Raw genomic sequence first — 24,622 nt, forward strand, 5'->3', positions numbered from 1 at the left:
TGTGGAGCTCAAACGTGTGCCTAAAGACCCATAGAACAGGGAACATAGAACTATAATAGAAGTATAATAGAACTATAGTAGAACTATAATAGAAAATCAATCAAAAAAACCCAAATACCCTAAAAACTCAGATCATGACCAAAGGAAAACTGTTGTGCCACAGATGGTTGGTTTCTTTCTCCTCCACCCAAAGCAGGAATAAAAATAAAGCCATATTACATCTGAAGACGTGCACATTAATTCACACCAGCAACACGTCAGCACGAGGATGAAAAACAACTGAACATGAATTTAGATTACAGTTTTGTTTTTTGTTCAGGTGTGATCCGGACAGCCCTGGGTCCTGGCGACATGGACCGTGAGCAGAGGGAGCACTACCAGGTGGTGATTGAAGCCAAGGACATGGGTGGACAGAGAGGAGGCCTCACTGGGAGCACTGTGGTGAAAATCACTCTCACCGACGTCAACGACAACCCTCCCCACTTCACTCAGAGTAAGACAGCAGCACAGACGGAGCACAGTGTGTATATGAGTGATGAAACACAGTGTCACACACACAGCTATTAATTATTCTCAGTTTTATTTCTAATCAGCAACAACAGCTGCCTCAAGGCTCTTTATATTGTAAGGTAAAGGAAAATAATACAAGGAAACAATACAAAGAAAATGGAGAAAACCCCAACAATCATATGACATCCTTTGAGCACTTTGGTGACAGCGGGATCGAAATAAACGTCCTTTAAACAGGAAGAAACCTCCAGCAGAACCAGAATCAGGGAGGGGCCATCATTGGTTGGGGTGAGGGGAGGATGGACACGCTGTGGAGAGATCCAGAGATTAATAATGACTAATAATTAAATGCAGAGTGGTGTATGAACACATACTGAGTGAAAAAGTTGATTGAAAAAGAAACACCCAGTGCATCATGGGAATCCCCCAGCAGCCTACACCTAGTGCAGCGTAACTAAGGGCGGATCCAGAGTCACCTGGTCCAGCCCTAACTGTATGCTTTAGCATGCATTCAGGTTTTTCCTTAATGTTGTCAGCTGTCTGAATCTTTTTTAAAGCCTTTTAAGAATCCTGTAAATCCCTTTATCAGATCAGGGTTTGGTACTCTATCGCCCCCTGTGACATGTTTTTGTCCTGCACAATTGAGAGAATTATTCTGCAGTCATAATTCTGTCCAAAACATTCATCTATTGACAAATTGAATAGAATTGTGAGTTAAAACAAAAACTAGAAATCCCCAGACACCTGCGTCAGCAGAGTGAGTCCCACCGATGTGATGGAGCTGACTGTTTCCAGGTATATACCAGTTCAGAGTTCCTGAATCATCCACGTCCGGCTCTGTCGTTGGGAGAATTCAGGCCACTGATAAAGACATCGGACAGAACGCTGAGATGGACTTCACAATCATCAGCGGTGACGGGATGGAAATGTTTGACATTTCCACTGACAAAGAAACACAAGAAGGACTCGTCACTGTCAGAAAGGTGAGAGCAACGAAACAGTAAACATTACAAACTGGACTTGAAGCGTTGGGGGTCAAATGATGTTATAACAGAGACCAAAAGAGTTGCTGTGTACTGAAAAGGCGAAGCATGAGTCAAACTATCCATAGCTTTGGCCACCTTCAGATAATACTGGCTTCTTATTTTATATTGATATGTTTCTCACATCACTGGTTGGCTTGAAATTAATTGATCAGAGCTCACACTTTCAACTCATAAGGATCCTGCTAACTAAGTCTGTTTTACATATACTGTTATATACAAAGCCCATGCCGTGTTGTAGAAATGTGCGTGTTCCTAAGTTACTTGAAAAAAGTAATCAGTAACTAATTACTGATTACTTCCCCAAAAAAGTAATCCCGTTACTTACTGATTACTTATTTTCAAAAGTAATTAATTACTTAGTTACTTTTTAAAAACACAATTTACAACCTGAATAGGTGATAAAGTGATAGATCTTTCAGCCCAATTCTACTTTTTCTGCATAATCCATCATACAAAATGTAATCAAATGGAAAAGTCTCTTTTTAAAACTTGTTTTATTAGTTTTAATCTTTTAACTTTATGCATCAAGCAAACATTTAATTATCTGCACCATTCTCTGACCGGAAGAAATTAGTTTAATATTTAAACCTATTTTCTGCACATTCCAGCACATAAAATAAAATATTTTTGTTGTGTGTTTACACTCAGTCTTTCAAATAGATGAAAGTAAAACACAGCAGAAAATAAATAAAGTCAAAGACTAGCGGTCCTGTTGCTCTATTTTCACCTGTAAAGCAGGAGTGGGGTAGGCGGAGGTTTACCCTGGTGCAGGTGTGCAGCGGTCAGTGGAAGAATCCGCGAGTTTCTCTGTGAGTTTCCCATTACGCCGTAGCTACTCGGTGCTTGTTTGGAAGTTTAGGGGTTTTTTCGCTGTAAAAAAAAGTTTTCTTCCCACGCACAACGGACACTAATGTTTTTGTCACTTTTTATGGAATCAAACTCAAAGTAAGGTCAGTACTTCCACGCTTTAAACGCTGCACGCTCATACTCTCTCTGCACTCGATATATGATCCATTGTTGATCTGCACACAGCTGTTGTCACGAACGTCGCACTCGCTTACGTCACTGTCATGAGACATTCTCGCAAAAAATCACGGTTTTAGTAACGCAGTAACGCAGCGTTCCTACGGGAAAGTAACGGTAATCTAATTACCGTTTTTGCAATAGTAATCCCTTACTTTACTCGTTACTTGAAAAAAGTAATCGGATTACAGTAACGCGTTACTGTAATCCATCTCTGGTCCTCACAGTGTGTGTCAACATTGATACAAACGGTTTTAGTGACAAACCTCTGACGCACTATCACCACAGCAACCTGACAGCACCAGCTGCTGTTACTTTATATGACCACGCCACACTTGTATACAGTGGGGCAAAAAAGTATTTAGTCAGCCACCGATTGTGCAAGTTCCCCCACTTAAAATGATGACAGAGGTCAGTAATTTGCACCAGAGGTACACTTCAACTGTGAGAGACAGAATGTGAAAAAAAAATCCATGAATTCACATGGTAGGATTTGTAAAGAATTTATTCGTAAATCAGGGTGGAAAATAAGTATTTGGTTACCTCAAACAAGAAAAATCCCTGGCTCTCACAGACCTGTAACGTCTTCTGTAAGAAGCTTTTCTGTCCCCCACTCGTTACCTGTATGAATGGCACCTGTTTGACCTCATCATCTGTATAAAGGACACTTGTCCACAGCCTCAACCAGTCAGACTCCAAACTCCGCCATGGCCAAGACCAAAGAGCTTTCGAAGGACACCAGGAAAAGAATTGTAGACCTGCACCAGACTGGGAAGAGTGAATCTACAATAGGCAAGCAGCTTGGTGTGAAAAAATCAACTGTGGGAGCAATCATCAGAAAATGGAAGACATACAAGACCACTGATAATCTCCCTCGATCTGGGGCTCCACGCAAGATCTCATCCCGTGGGGTCAAAATGATCATGAGAACGGTGAGCAAAGATCCCAGAACCACACGGGGGGACCTGGTGAATGACCTGCAGAGAGCTGGGACCAAAGTAACAAAGGTCACCATCAGTAACACACTACAACGGCAGGGAATCAAATCCCGCAGTGCCAGACGTGTTCCGCTGCTGAAGCCAGTGCATGTCCAGGCCCGTCTGAAGTTTGCCAGAGAGCACATGGATGATACAGCAGAGGATTGGGAGAATGTCATGTGGTCAGATGAAACCAAAGTAGAACTCTTTGGTATAAACTCAACTCGTCGTGTTTGGAGGAAGAAGAATACTGAGTTGCATCCCAAGAACACCATACCTACTGTGAAGCATGGGGGTGGAAACATCATGCTATGGGGCTGTTTTTCTGCCAAGGGGACAGGACGACTGATCCGTGTTAAGGACAGAATGAATGGGGCCAAGTATCGTGAGATTTTGAGCCAAAACCTCCTTCCATCAGTGAGAACTTTGAAGATGAAACGAGGCTGGGTCTTCCAACATGACAATGATCCAAAACACACCGCCCGGGCAACAAAGGAGTGGCTCCGTAAGAAGCATTTGAAAGTCCTGGAGTGGCCTAGCCAGTCTCCAGACCTCAACCCCATAGAAAATCTGTGGCGGGAGTTGAAAGTCCGTGTTGCTCGGCGACAGCCCCAAAACATCACTGCTCTTGAGAAGATCTGCATGGAGGAATGGGCCAAAATACCAGCTACTGTGTGTGCAAACCTGGTAAAGACCTATAGTAAACGTTTGACCTCTGTTATTGCCAACAAAGGTTATGTTACAAAGTATTGAGTTGTATTTTTGTTATTGACCAAATACTTATTTTCCACCCTGATTTACGAATAAATTCTTTACAAATCCTACCATGTGAATTCATGGATTTTTTTTTTCACATTCTGTCTCTCACAGTTGAAGTGTACCTCTGGTGCAAATTACTGACCTCTGTCATCATTTTAAGTGGGGGAACTTGCACAATCGGTGGCTGACTAAATACTTTTTTGCCCCAATGTACACTATCTCTCTCGGCTGGTATGTTTATGTATCTTTCAAGCTGTTGTCTCATTTATCTGTCTACATGCATTTGTTCAGTAGACATTGATGATTGCCGACGAATGTTCAGGCTGGCTTTATGTTTCCACAGACATCTTTACTGAAAGCAGTCGTTCTCTCTCTGCCTTTGCAGCCTTTGGATTATGAGAAGAAACCATCATACACGATAGAGATCCAGGTCCAGAACACCCAGGAATATGTTCGCTTCGTGTCCTCAGGCCCAAAAGACGTGGCTACGGTTCGGCTGGCCGTGGATGATGTGGATGAGCCACCTGTGTTTAAAAAAGCCAGCTACCTGTATGAGGTGAAAGAAGATGTTGCGGTGGGCACAGTAGTGGGCTCAGTCAGCGCCATGGACCCCGACAGAGCTCGCAGCATTGTCAAGTAAGGCAAAATGTCTTTTTCTGCTCCGAACTAATTAAAGGAAATTATATGATGGCAGTTTTGAATTTCAGATTGTAAAGTCTCACTGGTCTCGAGAGCTAAACTCCAGCTTGTGTCTTTATACAGACTACAATCGTTTTTTTCTTGTGGGCTTTAATGTTTTAAGTTCATGAGTTGCTGAGTTTACCACACGCTATGTTTTGTGTTATAGACAAAGATGCTACTTAACGTCAGAGCCTTAGTACTTTTGTTCTCGTATTTAGACAGAAGTCATATATGATATCTATGATTGCAAAGCTCAGGCAGAGACGTCGGAACCATGAGAGGAAAAATGTATACTCCACAACATTTGAGAGAACCTTGGGGTTAGTATCAAGGATATTTGGCATGCAGACTGGAAGAGTCAGGAATTGAACCGCCAACCTTCCAATCAGCAGATGACCTGCTCTACCTCTTGAGCTACAGCCACCCCAGACCTAATGCAAGTCACATTTATGGTATATATTAGCATAAAGTTTAGGTTTTGGATAAGAGTTTGAAACCTTGAAACCTGCTGTGATATTTAAAATTAAGGGAAAGAAGCTTGAAAATGCATGAACATTTCTCACAAAGATAATCAAATCATTCAATCAAAAGGTTTATTGTCATTTCGTATGTTATTTCAAAAAATACTCAGACTGAAACGAAATACTGTTTCTCACCAGCCTCTACAGTAATCAATATATATATTTTTTAAAAGTCAATGATAAATCGCAGTGATAATAAGGATAAAAAACATCGATTCGTAATCTAAATTCTTAAACGATTCATGTCAGTCCCCTTCGAGGCCTTCCCCAAACTGCAGCTCAATTCATGTCAAAGCTTCACTTTTACCTACTAAAATGCTGTCAAACCTCAAATGAGGACGTGGGAGTGAATTTAGAGATCCCACTCCTCCCTTTCATTTACGCTGCACAGCTACCAGAACTTAAACACTTAAACAACCACCCGGAACGTTTTACGACGTTAGACAGTTATCTTTTTGACACACACACAAAATACAACTGACTCCCACAATGCCTCCTGCAAGCAGTGGTCTACAGGAGGGCTCATGTTGCTCCTTCTGTAGGCTCCTGGCATTAAGACCCAGCTACCAGACATTCTCCCTCTCCAGCTTCCTCCTCCAGGGTGGGGTAACCCTATCCCAGGGTGGGGTACACTGGTCCCTTGGTCTTATTTTATCTATAGGGTTTGGGTGGCAGCCAGTGCTGCCCGAATCTATCGATGCTGGGTAGTGTCTGAGTTCGAGAGATAATGGCTAGATATAGTCGGACACACCTCAACACATGGCTTGGTCTCTGGAACCAGACTCTGTTCCAGTATGAAGTTGCCCACAGCGAGAGGCGACAGACAAGAGTGGGCAAACCACAGTGTGTACAAACCGACAGCATGTTCGAACATAAAGATGCAAAAGAATACAGATCAATGATCACATTTATAATCGTATCATCAGATCTGGGGCCATGTGTTATGGACAGCTGAGTAAAGAGAGTGCCTGAGCTGTCAACTGATCACTGGTGGTGAGTTGGATCAGGTGAAGGGGGAGATGCTGGACAGACCCGGCACACGCAAACATAAAGTGAGGCTGTGCTGGGAAAGTCTGGCAGGCCTTTGACAGCACCTGAGGGAGGCTGAATGGGGACTGTGCCTGTCATGGTGGTAATCCCCAAGCCAGACATCACAGGACAACAGATGGGAAGAGAGCCATTAAGCTGAAGGAGGAGTCATTGGGCTTGGTTAGCTTGTGGGACTTTGGAGGCAGCTGATAGGTACCTACAGGTCAAGTGGAACCCGACTTGGGCGTACCCGAAACAAAAACCCAGGTGTGGGAAGAGTTTAGTCAGACTGTGGAACAAGAATTTTAGATAGCCTTGAAATCGTCAGGAGACTCCATCCATCCATCCATCTTCATCCGCTTTATCCGGGGCCGGGTCGCGGGGGCAGCAGCCTAAGCAAAGAGGCCCAGACCTCCCTCTCCCCAGCCACCTCCTCCAGCTCATCCGGGGGAACACCAAGGCGTTCCCAGGCCAGCCGAGAGATATAATCTCTCCAGCGTGTCCTGGGTCTGCCCCGGGGCCTCCTCCCGGTGGGACATGCCTGGAACACCTCACCCAGGAGGCGCCCAGGGGGCATCCTTACCAGATGCCCAAACCACCTCAGCTGGCTCCTTTCGATGTGGAGCAGCAGCGGCTCTACTCTGAGCCCCTCCCGGATGGCCGAACTTCTCACCCTATCTCTAAGGGAGATGCCAGCCACCCTTCGGAGGAAGCTCATTTCCGCCGCTTGTATCCGCGATCTCGTCCTTTCGGTCACTACCCACAGCTCGTGGCCATAGGTGAGGGTAGGGACGTAGATCGACCGGTAAATTGAGAGCTTCGCTTTTACACTCAGCTCCCTCTTCACCACGACGGACCGGTGCAGCGTCTGCATTACTGCAGCTGCAGCCCCAATCCGTCTGTCGATCTCCGGCTCCCTTCTCCCATCACTCGCGAACAAGACCCCGAGATACTTGAACTCCTCCACTTGGGGCAGGACCTCATCCCCGACCCGGAGTGGGCACTCCACCCTTTTCCGGCTGAGAACCATGGCCTCAGATTTGGAGGTGCTGATCCTCATTCCCACTGCGTCACACTCGGCTGCGAACCGCTCCAGTGCGAGCTGGAGGCCCTCACCCGATGAAGCCAACAGAACCACATCATCCGCAAAGATCAGAGATGAGATCCTGAGGCCACCAAAGCGAAAGCCCTCCGCCACTTGGCTGCGCCTAGAAATCCTGTCCATAAAAATTATGAACAGAACCGGTGACAAAGGGCAGCCCTGGCGGAGCCCATCACCCACCGGGAACGAGTCCGACTTATTGCCGGCAATGCGAACCAAGCTCTTGCAACGGTTGTATAGGGATCGAATGGCCCGTAGCAATGGGCCAGACACCCCATACTCCCGCAACACCTCCCACAGGACACCCCGAGGGACACGGTCGAATGCCTTCTCCAAGTCCACAAAACACATGTAGACTGGTTGGGCAAACTCCCATGCACCCTAAAGTATCCTCGAGAGGATGAAGAGCTGGTCCAGTGTTCCGCGACCAGGACGAAAACCGCATTGTTCCTCCTGCATCAGAGGTTCGACTAGCGGACGAACTCTCCTTTCCAGCACCCTGGCATAGACTTTCCCGGGGAGGCTGAGGAGTGTGATCCCCCTGTAGTTGGAACACACCCTCCGGTCCCCCTTCTTAAAGATGGGGACCACCACCCCGGTCTGCCAATCCACGGGTACTGCCCCTGATCTCCACGCAACATTGCAGAGGCTTGTCAGCCAGGACAGCCCTACAACGTCCAGAGCCTTCAGGAACTCGGGGCGGACCTCATCAACACCAGGGGCTCTGCCACCAAGGAGTTGTTTAACTGCCTCAGTGACCTCGCCCCCAGAAATTGGCGGGTCATTCCCCTCATCCCCAGACTCTGCTTCCTCCTTGGAAGACGCATCAGTGGGATTAAGGAGGTCCTCGAAGTATTCCTTCCACCGCCTGACAATTTTCTCAGTCGACGTCAGCAGTGCTCCGCCAGCACTATACACTGTGCAGGTAGAGCACCGCTTTCCCCTCCTGAGACGCCTGACGGTTTGCCAGAACCTCTTCGAGGCAGTCCGAAAGTCTTTTTCCATGGCCTCTCCGAACTCCTCCCACACCCGATTTTTTGCTTCAGCCACTGCCCGAGCCGCATTCCGCTTGGCCTGTCGATACCTGTCGGCTGCCTCCGGAGTCCCACAGGCTAACCAAGCCCGATAGGACTCCTTCTTCAGCCTGGTGGCTCCCTTCACCTCTGGTGTCCACCATTTGGTTCGGGGATTACCACCACGGCAGGCACCAACCACCTTGCGGCCGCAGCTCAATGCAGCAGCTTCGGCAATGGAGGCGCTGAACATGGTCCATTCGGACTCGATGTCCCCCGCCTCCCTCGGAATGCTGTTGAAGCTCTGCCGGAGGTGTGCGTTGAAGATCTCGCGGACTGGGGCCTCTGCTAGTCGTTCCCAGCACACCCTCACTACGCGTTTAGGTGCACCAGGTCTGTCCAGCATCCTCCCCCGCCACCTGATCCAACTCACCACCAGGTGGTGATCAGTTGACAGCTCAGCCCCTCTCTTTACCCGAGTGTCCAGAACATATGGTCGCAGGTCTGGTGATACGATTACAAAATCGATCATCGACCTGCGGCCTAGAGCGTCCTGGTGCCACGTGCACTTATGGACACTCTTATGTTCGAACAAGGTGTTCGTTATGGCCAAACTGTGATTAGCACAGAAGTCCAATAACAAAGCACCGCTCGGGTTCAGATCAGGGAGGCCGTTCCTCCCAATCACGCCCCTCCAGGTCTCGCTGTCGTTACCCACGTGAGCATTGAAGTCTCCCAGCAGGACAACAGAGTCTCCAGGTGGAGCACCTTCCAGCACCCCCCCCCCAGGGACTCTAAGAAGGCTGGGTACTCCGAACTGCCACACGGCGCGTAAGCGCAGATGACAGTCAGGACCCGTTCCCCGACCCTAAGGCGCAGGGAACAAACCCTCTCGTCCACCGGGAAAAACCCCAACGTACCGGCAGCAAGCCGAGGGGATATTAGAATACCCACCCCAGCCCGCCGCCTCTCACCAGGGGCAACTCCAGACTGAGACAGAGTCCAGCCCCTCTCCAGGAGACTGGTTCCAGAGCCCAAGCCATGCGTAGAGGTGAGCCCGACTATATCTAGCCGGTACCTCTCGACCTCACGCACTAACTCAGGCTCCTTCCCCACCAGAGAGGTGACATTCCATGTCCCTATTGCCAGTCTTGGCAGCCGGGGGTCAGTCCGCCAGGGCCTCCGCTCCTGGCCGCCACCCGGCACACAATGCACCCGACCCCTATGGCGCCTCCTGCGGGTGGTGGGCCTGCGGGAGGATGGGCCCATGTCTCCTCTTCGGGCTGTGCCCGGCCGGGCCCCATGGACTAAGGCCCGGCCACCAGACGCTCGCCCTCGGGCACCCTCCCCGGGCCTGGCTCCAGGGCGGGGCCCCGGTAACCCTATCCCGGGCAGGGTAAACTGTTCCCTCTGTGTTTTTTTCATAGGAGACTGATGAGCGGAAAGCAGTGCTCCAGTGACACAGTGGAAGTGGAAGTGGGTGACTTCAGCTGAGGATATTGGGGGGGGGGGGGGGGTCCTTGAGTTCCTGAAGGTTCTGGATGTTGTAGAACTGTCTGGGGTTCTCTGTCACAGCCATTACATGGAAATCTCGCCTCATTCAAGTGATGAACATTGCTGCATTAAAAAAAAATGGCGTCCTTACTGTTGTCCCTGTTTGTTTGTTAGTGTAAGATTATTTTTTGCTGATCATTATGTCTTTTAAACTCACATGAAGGCATTTTATCACAGTGTGGAATGTTCACTGTAAAGTTAGTCTGAAGAAGCATAATTGTTGTTGTTTTTGTTTGTTTTAAGATGTGTGTGTGTGTGGAGGGCGGGTTAGATGACCCAGTTAATATTTCTAAGTATAATGTGTCCAGCTTTGGAGAACACAAAGGTTAATTAAGGTTTTGTTTCTATGGCAACCAGTATTTGTTATCGTCAGAAGTTCACAGGCTGCCGGAGAAACGTTTAAGTAATGCAGCGTATAAACAGCACGCTCGGGCTACTGGTACAGCAGCATATTAACACTGCTGTGGGAGCCAAATAAGCTTTTGCAGCAGTTCAGGCACAGACTAATGCAATGTTTATTGTACCTTTAATTGCTTTAAGATTTTGAATTTCAGCACATCTCCACAGTGTGACACTGTTTACCTGCTTCCCTCCGTCACAGATTGATCCATTATGCTACTGCGCTGGCGTCTTGACAGGGCAGCACAGATAGGAGGAGGCTATCAGTCATCCCACCACCTGACTCAACGTTTTCTCACCTTCTCTCTGTCTCACTTGTTAGTTACTCCATCGACCGCCGCACTGACAGGGGCCACCTCTTCAACGTCTATCCAATGAATGGATCTGTGTTCCTGCTCAAACGCCTGGACAGAGAGACGACTGCATGGCATAATATTTCAGTTGTTGCCACAGAGCTGAGTAAGTCCAGTAGGGTCTGGGACTGTCTGCACTGCTCATGTGATATATTGATAAAGAGTAAAACTGTTAGAGGAGAGGCAGCACAGTCTGCCATGGATCAACAACAAGAATCAGACCAGAGTGTAGGACACTGAATGGGCTGATTGAAGGTAAAACCACAAAGTCTGCACATTTACAAATAAATGAACATGTTGCTCTCATTTTAATGGAGAGAGATGATATCCAGAAAAAACATATTACACATTACAAAACACTGAACGATGAATTGCATGTCATTGGGTGAAATAAATATTCGATGCCCAAACAAAGTTTGACTCAGTACCTGGTGGAGAAACCGCTGCTGAAAAGCACAGCGGTGACATATTTCATGTAGTTGGCCTGCACACATATCAGGAGGCGTTTTGGCTCACTGCACTTTACAGAAACTCTCTTAATACTTGATGTTGCTTGGCTGCTGCTTAGCATTTTCCATAAGATTGAGGTTTGGAGACTGGCCCCCCCATAACCTTAATGTCAGCCACTCATTTGTCTTGGTTCTGTATTTTGAGCCATTGTCTTCAGCTTTGTGGCTGAAGGAAGGAGGTTCTCATTGCAGGTTTTATGGTACCTGGGACCGTCCATTGGTCCCTCTATCCTGTGGCATTAGTAGAAGAGCAACACAAGACTTATTCCTAAACCTCTGAATCATTTAGATGTTCAATGGCAAGTTTAATACAAGCTCTGTTTTCTTAAATCTATCTGCAAATTGGACAGATTTTATGAAAAAACATTGACAACATCAGCTTTAGTCTAATCAGCAGTTGCTACATGATTATCTTTATTGGAGTGATGTGAGGGTCTGAGTATTTAAAGGTTGTTCTGTTATTCAAGATGGCTTCAATGTCAAAATGTAGCTTTTTCATTGGTCCCCCCAAATATTTTTTAAAACACTGGGTCTCTTTTCTATTCCAACTGTAAGAAAGTTTTACATTCAACAGCCTGCCTTTTGCATTCAGGGTCAAACAGTTGTCAACAAATCTTTTCGTATCCAAAGCTTTCTCCTTTTTAGAACTCAAAGAAATGAGTTCTTGCCCGAACCAGTCCATTTACCAGTTCCCTGCCTGTATATGTGACATCTTGAACAGGGGGACCTTGCGGGTACTATTATAACCCATTATAACATAGTGTGTTACCAGTTCTTAGTGACTGTAGTCCCAACTGTGAGATTGTTTTAAGCGTATTCTCTCTGAAGACATAAGTATAGAAATATTGCCAACCTGCCCCATTCAGTGTCTGTTATAGATGATGTCTCATTACTTCTAATCATGGGAGGACTTTTAAAATCCTCTTCATATGTTTTTCTTTAGTCTTGATCAAATGTTCACCTTCTCTCTATGTGCTGCACTGGATACAGCAGAGAGGACAATAAAGTTGACTTTGAATATAAGCTTGGTGAAGCTTCAGTGAAGCTGTTACAGACGGTTGTGAAGTTACTGGAAAAGTTTCAAAACCACAAAGTGACAGATGTTTTTGTGCTTTCTGTGCCTCCAGATAATCCCCGTCAGAGCAGCAGCGTCAGTGTCTACATCCGTCTGCTGGACATCAATGACAATGCTCCCATGTTTGCCTCTGTGTATGAAACCTTTGTCTGTGAGAAAACCAAGGCTGGCCAGGTACTCACACACTTCCTGTGTTAGCTCACTGTGTGCACTTCAAAAGCTGATCAGACCAGAGCAGTCCCAGAGCTGTATAAAGACCAGTGAGTGAGCATCCACAATGACACCTTACAGCTCTGCCTAATTTTATATAAAACAGATGTTGCTGTAATGATGGCACCCATTGGTTAGTGAAGTCCCAGGTGTGTTTTAATCTGTGAACCAAAGAACGGCTACAAACCTGAGACTAGTGACTGTCACAACGGGACTGAACGGACTCATGCACAGGCTCTGCATTGAGAACAAGAATCTTTATTCACAGCAGCACCAGGTGATCTATTTACAAAGTGGGGGAAGGACGGGCTCCGGGGATCCACACACGAACGGGGGAAAAGACGCTGGAAGTCCACACACACTCCGTCCATGCTCCACGCCTCACGCTCCTCCTCATACTCCACAGAAAACACGATAGCTCACTCCAAACCTCACTCAGTCGCTCAGGTAGCACAGGGGTTGGTCCGGGGAATCTGTTCACAGAAACACGAAGGGAAGATCTCTGGGATATGCCCATGGGCGAGCTCTGCCCAGGCAGAGGGAGGAGGGAAAGAGAGGGCGGGAGGGAGCAGGAACAAAATCCAAACAAACACATGTAGCCATACTGAGCCGAGCGGGTAGACACAGGGTCCCTGACAGTGACTGAGTGACTGGTTTCATCAGGAAATCTTCACTAAAGCCATAAATCAAAGGGTGGTTTTCCAAACAGCCCCCGGCTCTCCAGAACAGGAGCGTCAGTCACTTCTTTATCTTTGGGACTCAGACACTGTCTCAGTCTTTTGTACACAGTCTGTGGTTGTGTTTGAAGACAGAGATGTGTCGCTGTCTTAGCTCATGTTAGCTGCTGTAGTGAAGCTTGGTTGTCTTGTGAGTGATTGTTGTCAGTGTGATGATCACAGCAGACGCCCCTGTGTGCACACAGACGATGGTCTGCTGGTGTGTTTACACTCAGCCGTCTGACTGTTTCACACTGTTTTCATTGTTAATAACAGACCAGGAAGCAAACGCACAAGAGACGTGCAGACAATGACAACAAGTCAGGTATTTCATTACAACCTGCTTTAAACACTTTTCAGAGACATTCTCTGGTTAACATGCAGCAGAGGAGATGTAGAGAAGCTGCTGTTACCTCAGGTGAGCCAGCAGGGCTGCACGCAAAGGAAAAATGTATTGGATTTGAAATAAACACAACGATCAGGTACAAGCAGTAAAACAGGCTCTGGCTCCATAGTTAATAGTTGATGTTTGGCTTGTGTTGAAGGGCTTGATTGGGGCGTAATGTTTACATGTTTTCATTTGTCAGTCCTCGTAACAATCACTGCATGCACACTGTGTGCTTGTAGCTATCGAGTGTGAGCACAAAAAATAAATGCTGGTTGTGGAATAAAATTTAAGTCACTAAAGTTTCTACTCTGAAAACAAGTGAAAGAAAATTCAGATCATGACAGGTTTTAATAACTGACTGGGTTGAAAAAAGAAATCAGTAGAAAAATCACAGACTTCCTTTCACATGTTTCACATGTTTTCTGTTTAAATGATGAACATTTCACAGACGTTTTCATTCTGACCTCTCAGCACGACTGAGATCAGACGGTGGGCTTGTTTACAGTCTGTTGGTCAGCAATGTTCAGCGATATCAGATGGTCTCAGCTGCAAGTGACATGATAGGAAATTATTATTTAGGCCCAGTTCATGCTGCCAGTTAACGTGAGGCAGCGGATCCTTAGTGTGCCCTTGGATGGTAACAGAAATGTGATGAGTGTTTACGCCGTCCAGATTTATCAGCTGTTTATGAAAAAGGTCCTGCAGGCTGCTGGTAAACACATAACCATGAGTGCAATACATAGAAGTGCTGAAATGTTGCTCGATCCTCATAACAGGCATGTTGTATGACACTAGTTCAGTGTGGCCTCCCAAACCTCTCAGAGGTTGAGCTAGTCTGCCCAGAGCAGGTGGCACTGCACTCATGTGTAGTCATGTGCTTTTATGAGCAAATTGTAGGACATGAAAAGTTCCAGAAAGGCTAGACTGAGCACATAATCCCCTTTTAGCACAAAACAGAAGAGCACTGTGCATGAAGTCAGCTTTTATTATGACAGCAACATTTAACAGTAAACATAATTTTAAGTAATAACTTGTTTGGAAGCACTGGTGTCCCCAACCACCACACTAACTTTAGCATTTAGACTTATTATGTTTTCTCAATAAAAAATGAAATTAAATGTTTTATGCAGCACTAGATGTAACTGTACTACTACACACAGTGTGTGTATCAAATGTATTAGTGATTAAAGTGTGATAGCTTAAAAGTGCACGTAAGGCGTGTGCACATCTCTGCAGCTGAGACACTGAGCACTGGGATTCTTCTTTAAGCTGACGTGATATTGTACATCTAACATCACACAAGAGTTAACAGGGTCACAAATCTGTATGTGCCCACACACACACCCACACACACACACACACACACACACACACATTAGCTATAACACAACAAATCTAGATCCAAGTCTCCCACAAAGTTGATTCTGCTCATCTGGACGTTTTTAGTGGAAGAAATGTTTTGTGACTCATTGAAGTGACGTCTTCAGTCTCAGCTGACTGCAGGTTTCCAACCTTATAAACAGGACATTTGTATAATGACTGAAACTTGCACCACTAAGGAACAATGGGCTGGGAGGTCATTTTAACGCACTTTGGTAAAGACTGCCTAATGCTAGTACGTGAGTACAAGCAAACAGCTTGGCGGGCTACAGGAGCCACCGGAGATTCAGCCTCACATGCAGAAAATGCAGGATTTACTCCTACAGGTCTGCAAATGAGCTCATCAGTTAAGAGCCTCCGAGCAACTAAAATCCTCCAGATTTTGCTGCCACTGGTCCTCTTACAACTCTGGGTTCTGCCACACTTTCTGCCTTTAATCTCTCTGTCTATTCATCTGTCCATCAGTGTTGATCATTGATTTTTGTTCCACACAGATCCTCCAGTGCTTCCCTCAGACTCTTTGTTTGCTGTATTTGTTGCACTTGTGCATGTTTGCAGTACTGCCACTAATCTGTATGAAACCCTTTAATCTCTCAGCTCGTATTTCTCATTCAATAAAACAAGACTAGTTAAACAAAATACCTACATGCAGTCACAATAACTAACTGCACCCGTGGATCAACAGCAGTTACCCAGGACCAACACATATGGGTACACACATGTGTGTATAGCTTTATGCAATAAGACTACACGCCTTTGGAATGGGAGTCGTGGGTTCGAGTCCCCACCAGGGCGTCTGTTTGCCCAAGTCCCAAGTGTGATGGAAGAAGGATCGTTGGTGTCAGCGGAGCTGACCTGAAAGATAGTCTTGGTGACTGGCTACGGAGGATCCATGTTTCAGGCTTGGCCATGATCCTAAGTGAAGCACCCTCTGAGAATCTACTAGATGATGTGAATGCAGCACCGAGACTAACCAGCTTATCTAACAAGTGAAAGAGACGTCGATTCACTGATCTACAGCAAGGACATTGGAATGTCATTCAGATTGGAGAAGTCTAGTCAGATGGTAACGAAGAGAGGAAAGGTAGTCAGAACTGAGGGGATCGAACTACCAAAGGCAACAGTGCAGACATCGAGGACAGCTGCAAGTACCTGGGAATCCCACAGGCAAATGGGAACTAGGAAAGCTGCAGCCACCAAGTACAACCATTAATCTGTATTAAAGCCTTTAATCTCTCTGCTAGTATTTCTCATTTAATAAAATAAGACTAGTTAAAGAAAAATACACACATCTCTCAGCTGACTCCTCAGGACTTGCCTGACCCTTTGCAGGTCAGGCAAGTCCTGAGGAGTCAGCTGAATGGTAAGAACAAGATCCAGGCTACCAATACCTACACCCTGCCCATGATCAGGTACCCTGCTGGGATAATAAGCTGGCCAAAGGAGGAGATAGAAGCCACTGACATCAAGATGAGGAAGATCCTGACCATGCATGGAGGGTTTCACCCCAAGTCCAGCACCCTGAGGCTGTACGCTAAGGAAAGGAAGGGGGCCGGGGACTGGTGAGTGTCAGCACCACAGTCCAGGATGAGATAACGAACATCCACAAATACAACAGGAAGATGGCCCCAACTGACAGCGTGCTCAGTGAATACCTCAGGCAGCAGAAACCCAAGAAAGAGGAGGGAGACGAGGAACCATCATGGAAGGACAGGCCCCTGCACGGTATGTACCACCGGCAGAGAGAGGAGGTGGCTGATATCCAGAAATCCTACCAGTGGCTGGACAAAGCTGGACTGAAAGATAGCACAGAGGCACTAATCATGGCAGCACAAGAACAAGCTCTGAGTACAAGATCCATAGAGGCTGGGGTCCCTCACACCAGGCAAGACCCCAGGTGCAGGCTGTGTAAAGACCCTGAGACAATCCAGCACATAACAGCAGGGTGCAAGATGCTAGCAGGCAAGGCATACATGGAACGCCATAACCAAGTGGCCGGCATAGTGTACAGGAACATCTGTGCTGAGTATAACCTGGAAGTCCTGGGGTCAAAATGGGAGACGCCCCCAAGGGTGGTGGAGAATGACCGAGCTAAGATCCTGTGGGACTTCCAGATACAGACGGACAAAATGGTGGTGGCTAACCAACCGGACATAGTGGTGGTAGACAAACAGAAGAAGACGGCCGTAGTGATCAATGTAGCGGTTCCCAATGACAGCAACATCAGGAAGAAGGAACACGAGAAACTCGAGAAATACCAAGGGCTCAGAGAAGATGTGGAGGGTGAAGGTGATGGTGGTCCCCGTGGTAATCGGAGCACTCTGTGCAGTACCCCCAAACTAGGCGAGTGGCTCCAGCAGATCCCGGGAACAACATCAGAGATCTCTGTCCAGAAGAGCGCAGTCCTGGGAACAGCTAAGATACTGCAGGACCCTCAAGCTCCCAGGCCTCTGGTAGAGGACCGAGCTTGAAGGAGAGACCGCCCACAGCGTGGAGAGGGGACTTTTTAAAAATGCATTTGTATATATTGGTCTTGTTTTGTTTGGTCCATACAAGCCACTGATACAATAGCACTTAGTTTAAAGAGCAAGCAGTTCACAGCATTTTTATCCCACATTATAAGACCATATGATCCTACGCTTGTAACAGTTACAAGCTTAGAATCATTTATAGAAACAAATTATCTGCTCTGCTAGAACATTGTATATCTGGAAGTTCAAGACAATATAGACCCTTCCATTCAGTGAGGTCTCCTTTTCACACAGACGTAACAGAACTCTCTATTTCACTATTAGTATATTAACATGTTATATGTTCATTCAGTGTGTTAAACCCACAGCACACGTTATACTCATAGTTTTTGAATTGGTTTCAGCCTGAAATTCATCGAAACTGCATGAAGCTGTGTCGGCTTCATGCCTTACACTGATTCTCCACCAAAATCTATCTTTGGAGTATGAAACTCTCCGACCCTGCAGACTTGTAGCTGTGGGACGTTGGTGTCGTGCTGCTACACAGTGAACAGCAGCTGTTCTCAGATTAATTTCAGCTACAATGGATGTCAACAGTGGCAAGTGTACACTGCTGGATAAAACATATCAAAACAACCAAGAAACGTCTCAGATTACAGCTGATCTACTTCTCTCTTTATTGAAATTCTCCACATGAAATTTCCCACTTGTGGGACTAATAAAGGTATCTTATCTTATCTTAAACTCGGTGTGATCCTACATTTGTTGTTTTCCTAACATAAAGTTAAATACTCTGCTTTTGTGTCCTGCTGTTACATTTTCAAAGCAGGAAGCAGGTATGTAGTTACATTTGAATAGAAATTGGTGAGTAAAGACATTAGAATACCAAAAAGAAAACAGCTTACTTCCAAAGAAGGAAAGGTTCATTAGTGCTGCTGTTCAAGTGTAAAGCAGCAGCAAAAGTCTTAATGGATATCAAGTATGTGTTTTATTTGTTGCGTGTGATTCGGTGAGCTAACCACTGCTTCCTGTTCTTTTTCAAAGCGCTGTTTAATCGACTGCTGTTGCTGAGATATTGATGGTGTTTGTAGCACAGGCAGCAATGAGCCTGATCATATCGAAGCTGCTCACTTTGGCAGCTTTACAGACTCCACCGTGATGCTCGTGTTGATCAATGTTGATGTCTCTGGCAGCGGATCCAGACAGTGAGTGCTGTTGATGCTGACGAGCCGTCATCAGGACACAAGTTTGCCTTCAGTCTGGCTCCAGAGGAGACCCACCACAGAAATTTCAGCGTCAGAGACAATGGAGGTAGGTGATCTGACACAATTATTCAAACTTGATTCTTAGGTATTATTTACTTAAATTGCATGAAACAAAAACTAAAGCAAAATATTTTAGTAATGTAGGAAAAATGCATAAAAACAATTTAAACGAATATGATGATATTTTTGCTTTAACTTGTTACTGATGAAGCATTTCATTTTCTTAGTTGAAACTGAGAGACATACAGTGTAGGGCTCCTTGGGTTAGCCGCTCAGTCTACACCAAGGACCAAATCATATTTGTTCTGATTACTGTTGAATCCACATTGCAATTATGTGAGTGCACCAAAGCGCTTTACTTAACATGCCCACATCTGCCTCTGCCTGAGATTGATGGTAGCTGGGTGAGCATCTATCAATGCAGCACAGGTTGATTGATGTTAATCGTAGATATACATTTGCACAATAGATGCTGCTCTTCATTGCATGAACACAGCCACCACCAATTCAATTCAATTCAATTTTATTTATATAGCGCCAAATCACAACAAATGTCGCCTCAAGGCGCTTCATAGATACAGAGAAGGGGAGCCAACTCAGATAATACATCTGTTGAAGCAGAGGTCTATACTGACTTCATCATAACTTACTGCATTTTAAACCAGTGTTTAAATGGTTTGACTTATAACCCTTTACTCGAAACCACAATTCAGTCAGGCAGCTCATACTTGAATTGTTTTTGGCAGAACACAATTAAAGTTTGGCACATATCATTCACAGAATTTGCAATACGCATACAAATTGTGAATAATTAAATACCCCCATGAGGGTAGAGATAGATATTAATGTAATGGAGAGGCCAGCACTGCAGGGAGAGATGGGAAAATGTGAAGTTTTTCTATCATTTTACACAAACGTTCTGATCAGAACCGGTGTTGTTTGAACTCTGGTGTCTGGTTTTGTACAATGAAACTTTTGACAGCAGTTTTTTTTTGCAGCTGCATGTAGAATAAATGAAATAAACAGAAGAGAAAGGACCAGTGAGGTTGAAAACTGGCCATTGGTAAGTTTTTCGAGTTGGATAGTGTCATTAAGAATAAATAAATAATAAAAATTAACAAAAGTTACGAGAGTGCAAAACTGAGGTGCAAGACAAACCAAATGTGACCATGCCAAAGTAAAGCTTATCGAAATGAATGACCAATAAATGTAACGTGCAGTAAAGTTCAGGCTTCGAAACGCTGTTTTATCATGTGACCTATATACAGGCAGCACACTGGTTGTCATAATCCAAGCAGCCAGGAACACACAGGCACAAATGTAATCTTCAAAAAAATGGGTTTTATTATACCCCCAAAAAGGACAAGATGATTACAAAAATTCAAAATAACAAAAATAAAGTTTTTAAGAACCAAGTGGGCCCATAAAAGAAGTTAACTTAACAGAACGCTACTGAAAAGTCACTTAACAAAAACATAACTCCACAAACTGACCTGCCCAAATGAGAAACAGCTCCAGTTATATAGCAAATGAATAAACCATTATATACACCACAGGTGAAAACTAAAGAGATAACAGCTAACCATCATTCAAGAAGAACCCTATTCCCCCTGCACGATCACAATAGATGGTCCAGTCCACTTTATTGGCTTCTGCATTTAAACCAGCTCCACCCTCAGCCAAACCAGGAAGGACTGGAGCGGAGGTCAGGTAACTCAGAAAGAGCAGAAATATAATCAATATAACAAACAATGCAAAGCAAAGTCTATGCCACCATTTGGGCTATAGCTTAGTGCTGTCATGCATTACAGGTAAACTCAAAATATCAAATTAGTTAACTTATGATCACAGAAGCTTTAGAGCACAACGTAAACATAAGACAAAAGACCAAATGAATATTACCTAAGTATCTCAATTGTGTGGTTGCATGCAGCCATCACACTGGTTTTCCAGTGAGTACAGAGTATTTACAGTGAATAAAGGTGACAAACATGCTACTGCTCAAAGAGCTCTGAGCATAGTATGGTCCAGTCCAACGTCAGCTCACCACTTGCCGTCTTGTGGAATCAGAAACCTGCACCCAGGGACAAACAGGTGAACACACCTCCCAAAACTCCAGATAATGACAAGTTTGAGAGAAGCTCGACTGACTGTGGTTAGAACAACAATCCAGCAAAGACTGATTCTGTGCAGCTTCCTGATAAGACTGCCCAACAAGCTCATCACCACAGGTGCGTGATTACCATCAGGTGTTTGCATCAGAAGGGAAAAACTCCTCTGGTCCCGACCGTATGTGTGAACCACTGTATTCACACAAAGCACCAACTGGTCCAGACTGGGAGACATTAAAAACATGAATTTTTGATGTTAGTATGCAGTTTTAAAGGAACAGTTACAGAGTCAGTCATGAAAGCAGGGCCCTGATGAAGCTGGGAGGTAGTTTTTTAAATCTCTGTCCGAAGAAGAATGAGACGAGAGCCACACCTCTTTGCCAACCTGGTAGGGTGGGAGCAGCATCTGGCAGCGATCAGCCAACTGTTTATTTTGTTACTTGGGTCGGAGCGGGGCGGCACTCGTGGCTTTCCAAAGATGGCAGAAACTCCGAAGGTGATGCTAGACGAATGGGACCAACTGCTTACCCTCTGTGGATGGTGGGAGAGGAGGCTGGTAGCTGAGTCAGGTTTCGAAGGGGGAGAGGCCAGTGGCTGCTGAGGTTAGCAGGTTGTGGGCGTGTTCGACCCACGCCAACTGGGAGCTCCAGGTCTGGGGCAGTGATGATGGTCGTAGCAGGTGGGGAGTGTAGCCTCTTTCAGTGACCTACTCACTACTGCCAGTTCATGTGCCGCCCTGGGATCCCATCCCCACCAGTTGACTTCTTGATGTCGATGTTAAGCAGGTTCCACTTAACCCATTAAACCAGTGGCAGCACCTGTCAGATTTACTGGTAGGAGTGTGAGCGATAACGGATGGGTTGTTCAGTTTGCATTTCATATTTTCTTGTGGCAGCAGTAATCCCTCCGCTCTGCAGCTTTTCTACAATGTCATCTTCTTTTTGAATGTCATCATGTGGTCAGAGATTTAAAGAAGTATTAAACACTTTTCTATAAACAATAAAGAGTTATCTTATCTTAAAACAGTTCATCAGAGATATTTATTTAATTGTCAAACGTTTTGCACTATGATTATCTGTCCATCTGTCCCTACTTAAAGCTCCTTTGGCCGAAGTTGTAAAAGCGATTCCTGTCCATGCTTTAACAGTGAGGGAGAACCTGTTAGTAATGCCTTGTTGCACCCACATTTCTCCTTGCACCCTGCTATTAGTGTTTTTCAACCTTCTGTTGTGAGAGCACAGTGTCACGCTGCCATGCTGATCTTCTGACAGAACCTTCTCTAACTCAGATAACACTGCTGGCATCCTGACTGGCCGAGCCACCTATAGCCGCCTTCACAAGAGCGTCTACCTGGTTCCCGTGGTGATCACCGATGATGACTACCCCATGCAGAGCAGCACTGGCACACTTACTGTGAGGGTTTGCACCTGTGACCATGAAGGCAACATGGAGCTGTGTAAACCTGAAGCTCTGAGCAGCTCGCCTGGCCTCAGCACAGGAGCCCTCATCGCCATCCTCCTCTGTGCCATCATCCTCCTCTGTAAGTATGACTGGATATGCAAACAGATGTATATCCTGTATTTATATGTCATAGTTGTACCATATCATACCATCTTAGTCCTTCCCCAAAGTGGAGGGCTGAGGAATCTTCAGTGACTTTGTTTACAGGAACACTCGGTGATTTCATCCAATCAGAACGCTGAGATTGAGAGCAGGGGCAAACAAAACCACTTACAGTTTTGGCGCAGACACAATTCTTTTCCCCGGAGACACCGTTCACTGTCCTTAAAAGAAAACTCATAATGATCAGAAGTTGTTGCTGTAAAGTTAATATAGTTCAAAGACAGACCACAAGGGGGCACTGTCTGTGTCTAGATTAAGATGTGAGCTAGTGTAGAAGAAGAAGCAGATACACAGGTATGAGAGCTAGAAAGTGGTGGTATACAGTTGATCTTCCTGCGGGCTAAGAATAAATAAGGACGGCATGTAGCAGACCATAAAATGACTCATTCTTCATAATTAAGGAGACAAAACAAACCTGTTTGTTGCTGTAGCTCAGGAGACAGAGCAGGTCAAGTTTGGCGATTTGATCCTTGGCTGTCCAGTCTACATGCCAAAATATCCTTGGGCAGAATACCAACTCCAACCTCATCAACTCCCATCAGAGTTTGAATGTTAGATGAAAAGCACTTACAGAGAAAAACATAAAAGTATGTGTATGAATGTGGGCGAAGTGAGAAGAACGCACACTGAGCACACTAAGGAGCGTACACAAATATCAAGGCTTGCTTCTATCCAAACCTCTAACCCACCACACATATAGTCGGTTTTTGTTGTCAGTCCGTTTGCAGGACCTAGGCCCACTATAAAAATCTTTCACATTAAAAAATGTTTATTTTAAAAATTGCCACCATTACAAGTGCATATAAAGTGATGATGGGCTGAAAATCGAGAAGTTCAATTCTCTGGACTTGTTGGTCTGCTTGCTCGATCTCACTATTGGTTCCATCAGCTGATTTCAGTTCATGTGTAGGGTGAGGAAAACAGTGCTACAGTCTGCAGCATGGATATGGACATTGTCACAACAACATGCTGCACAACTCTGGCTTTTTGCAAGCACCTGCAGAGATAGCATGCTAAGGCTAAGCTAACCAAGCATCTAGAGCAGGGGTCGGCAGCCTGCGGCTCTTTAGTCCTTACACTGCGGCTCCGCGTGGTTTGGGAAAATAAATTAGACGTATTTAGCTGAAGTGTATTTTATTTATATTAGTTCTTTTTTTAACTTGTTGTTCTAAATTGGAAGATTATTGTGATATTAAAATATAAAAATAAAATTATAATCAAAATAAGCGTCACACTTGCGGAAGCCGGTGTACCTGCCGAAACGCCGTGCATTTATCGAGACTTTCAACCCCAGGTAGGCCAATTATGGATCTTTGGATCCACATTATGTCAGCAGCTCCACCGTGAACTATGTTAAAACAAACACGCTCACGCCTCACAGACGACAGCTTACAGTCCTGCGTAAACTGACTTCGTACAGCCTGATCTGCAGACGCTGTGCGCAGAGGTTCAGGACGATAAGTCTTATTGTAAACATATCACGACCCAACGATGTTTGCATGAACACGCTTTACAGCATCTTTATTGACCACTTTTCACACACGGTTGCTGTGCGCATAAAGCCGGCTGTAGCTTTGCAGCTCACAGCCCGCCACACACATTAACCAGGTAAAATACATATTTAGGCAGAATTTTGCAAATATCTATTTTTTTAGCAGCATAGTGCTTTTTTTCCAATTACTTTTTAAACGTCAGGTCAAGGCTCCAACAGCCCAAAGGCGATATAAGGGGGACTCACAACAGTTTTTGTTTGCTGGATCATTTTAGTTCAGCTTTCCTTTTGTTATATTTTTTTAAGAGTTCAAAATGTGTTAATTACATAAATAAAATGTAATTTTCTCTGTAACTTCATGGATTTCATAAGCAGCACACCTTAGTTGTTCACACAAAGCATAAAAGTAAAAAAC

The 24,622-nt window shown here is 45.3% G+C and overlaps 1 protein-coding gene across 1 annotated transcript in view; it reads left to right on the forward strand.

The window, feature by feature from the left end:
* Positions 1–24,622, forward strand: part of LOC102787823 (cadherin-6-like) — a 58,236-nt gene that overhangs the window by 24,178 nt on the left and 9,436 nt on the right. The window contains exons 5-11 of the mRNA XM_087850611.1: positions 320–493; positions 1,306–1,493; positions 4,701–4,951; positions 10,937–11,073; positions 12,604–12,725; positions 18,910–19,027; positions 22,381–22,632. Coding sequence (XP_087706737.1) covers positions 320–493; positions 1,306–1,493; positions 4,701–4,951; positions 10,937–11,073; positions 12,604–12,725; positions 18,910–19,027; positions 22,381–22,632 — 1,242 coding nt within the window. The remainder of the gene's footprint in view (positions 1–319; positions 494–1,305; positions 1,494–4,700; positions 4,952–10,936; positions 11,074–12,603; positions 12,726–18,909; positions 19,028–22,380; positions 22,633–24,622) is intronic.

Source organism: Neolamprologus brichardi, chromosome 14 (genome assembly GCF_056152115.1).
Source record: "Neolamprologus brichardi isolate AB-2024 chromosome 14, ASM5615211v1, whole genome shotgun sequence".
Lineage (NCBI taxonomy): Eukaryota > Metazoa > Chordata > Actinopteri > Cichliformes > Cichlidae > Neolamprologus > Neolamprologus brichardi.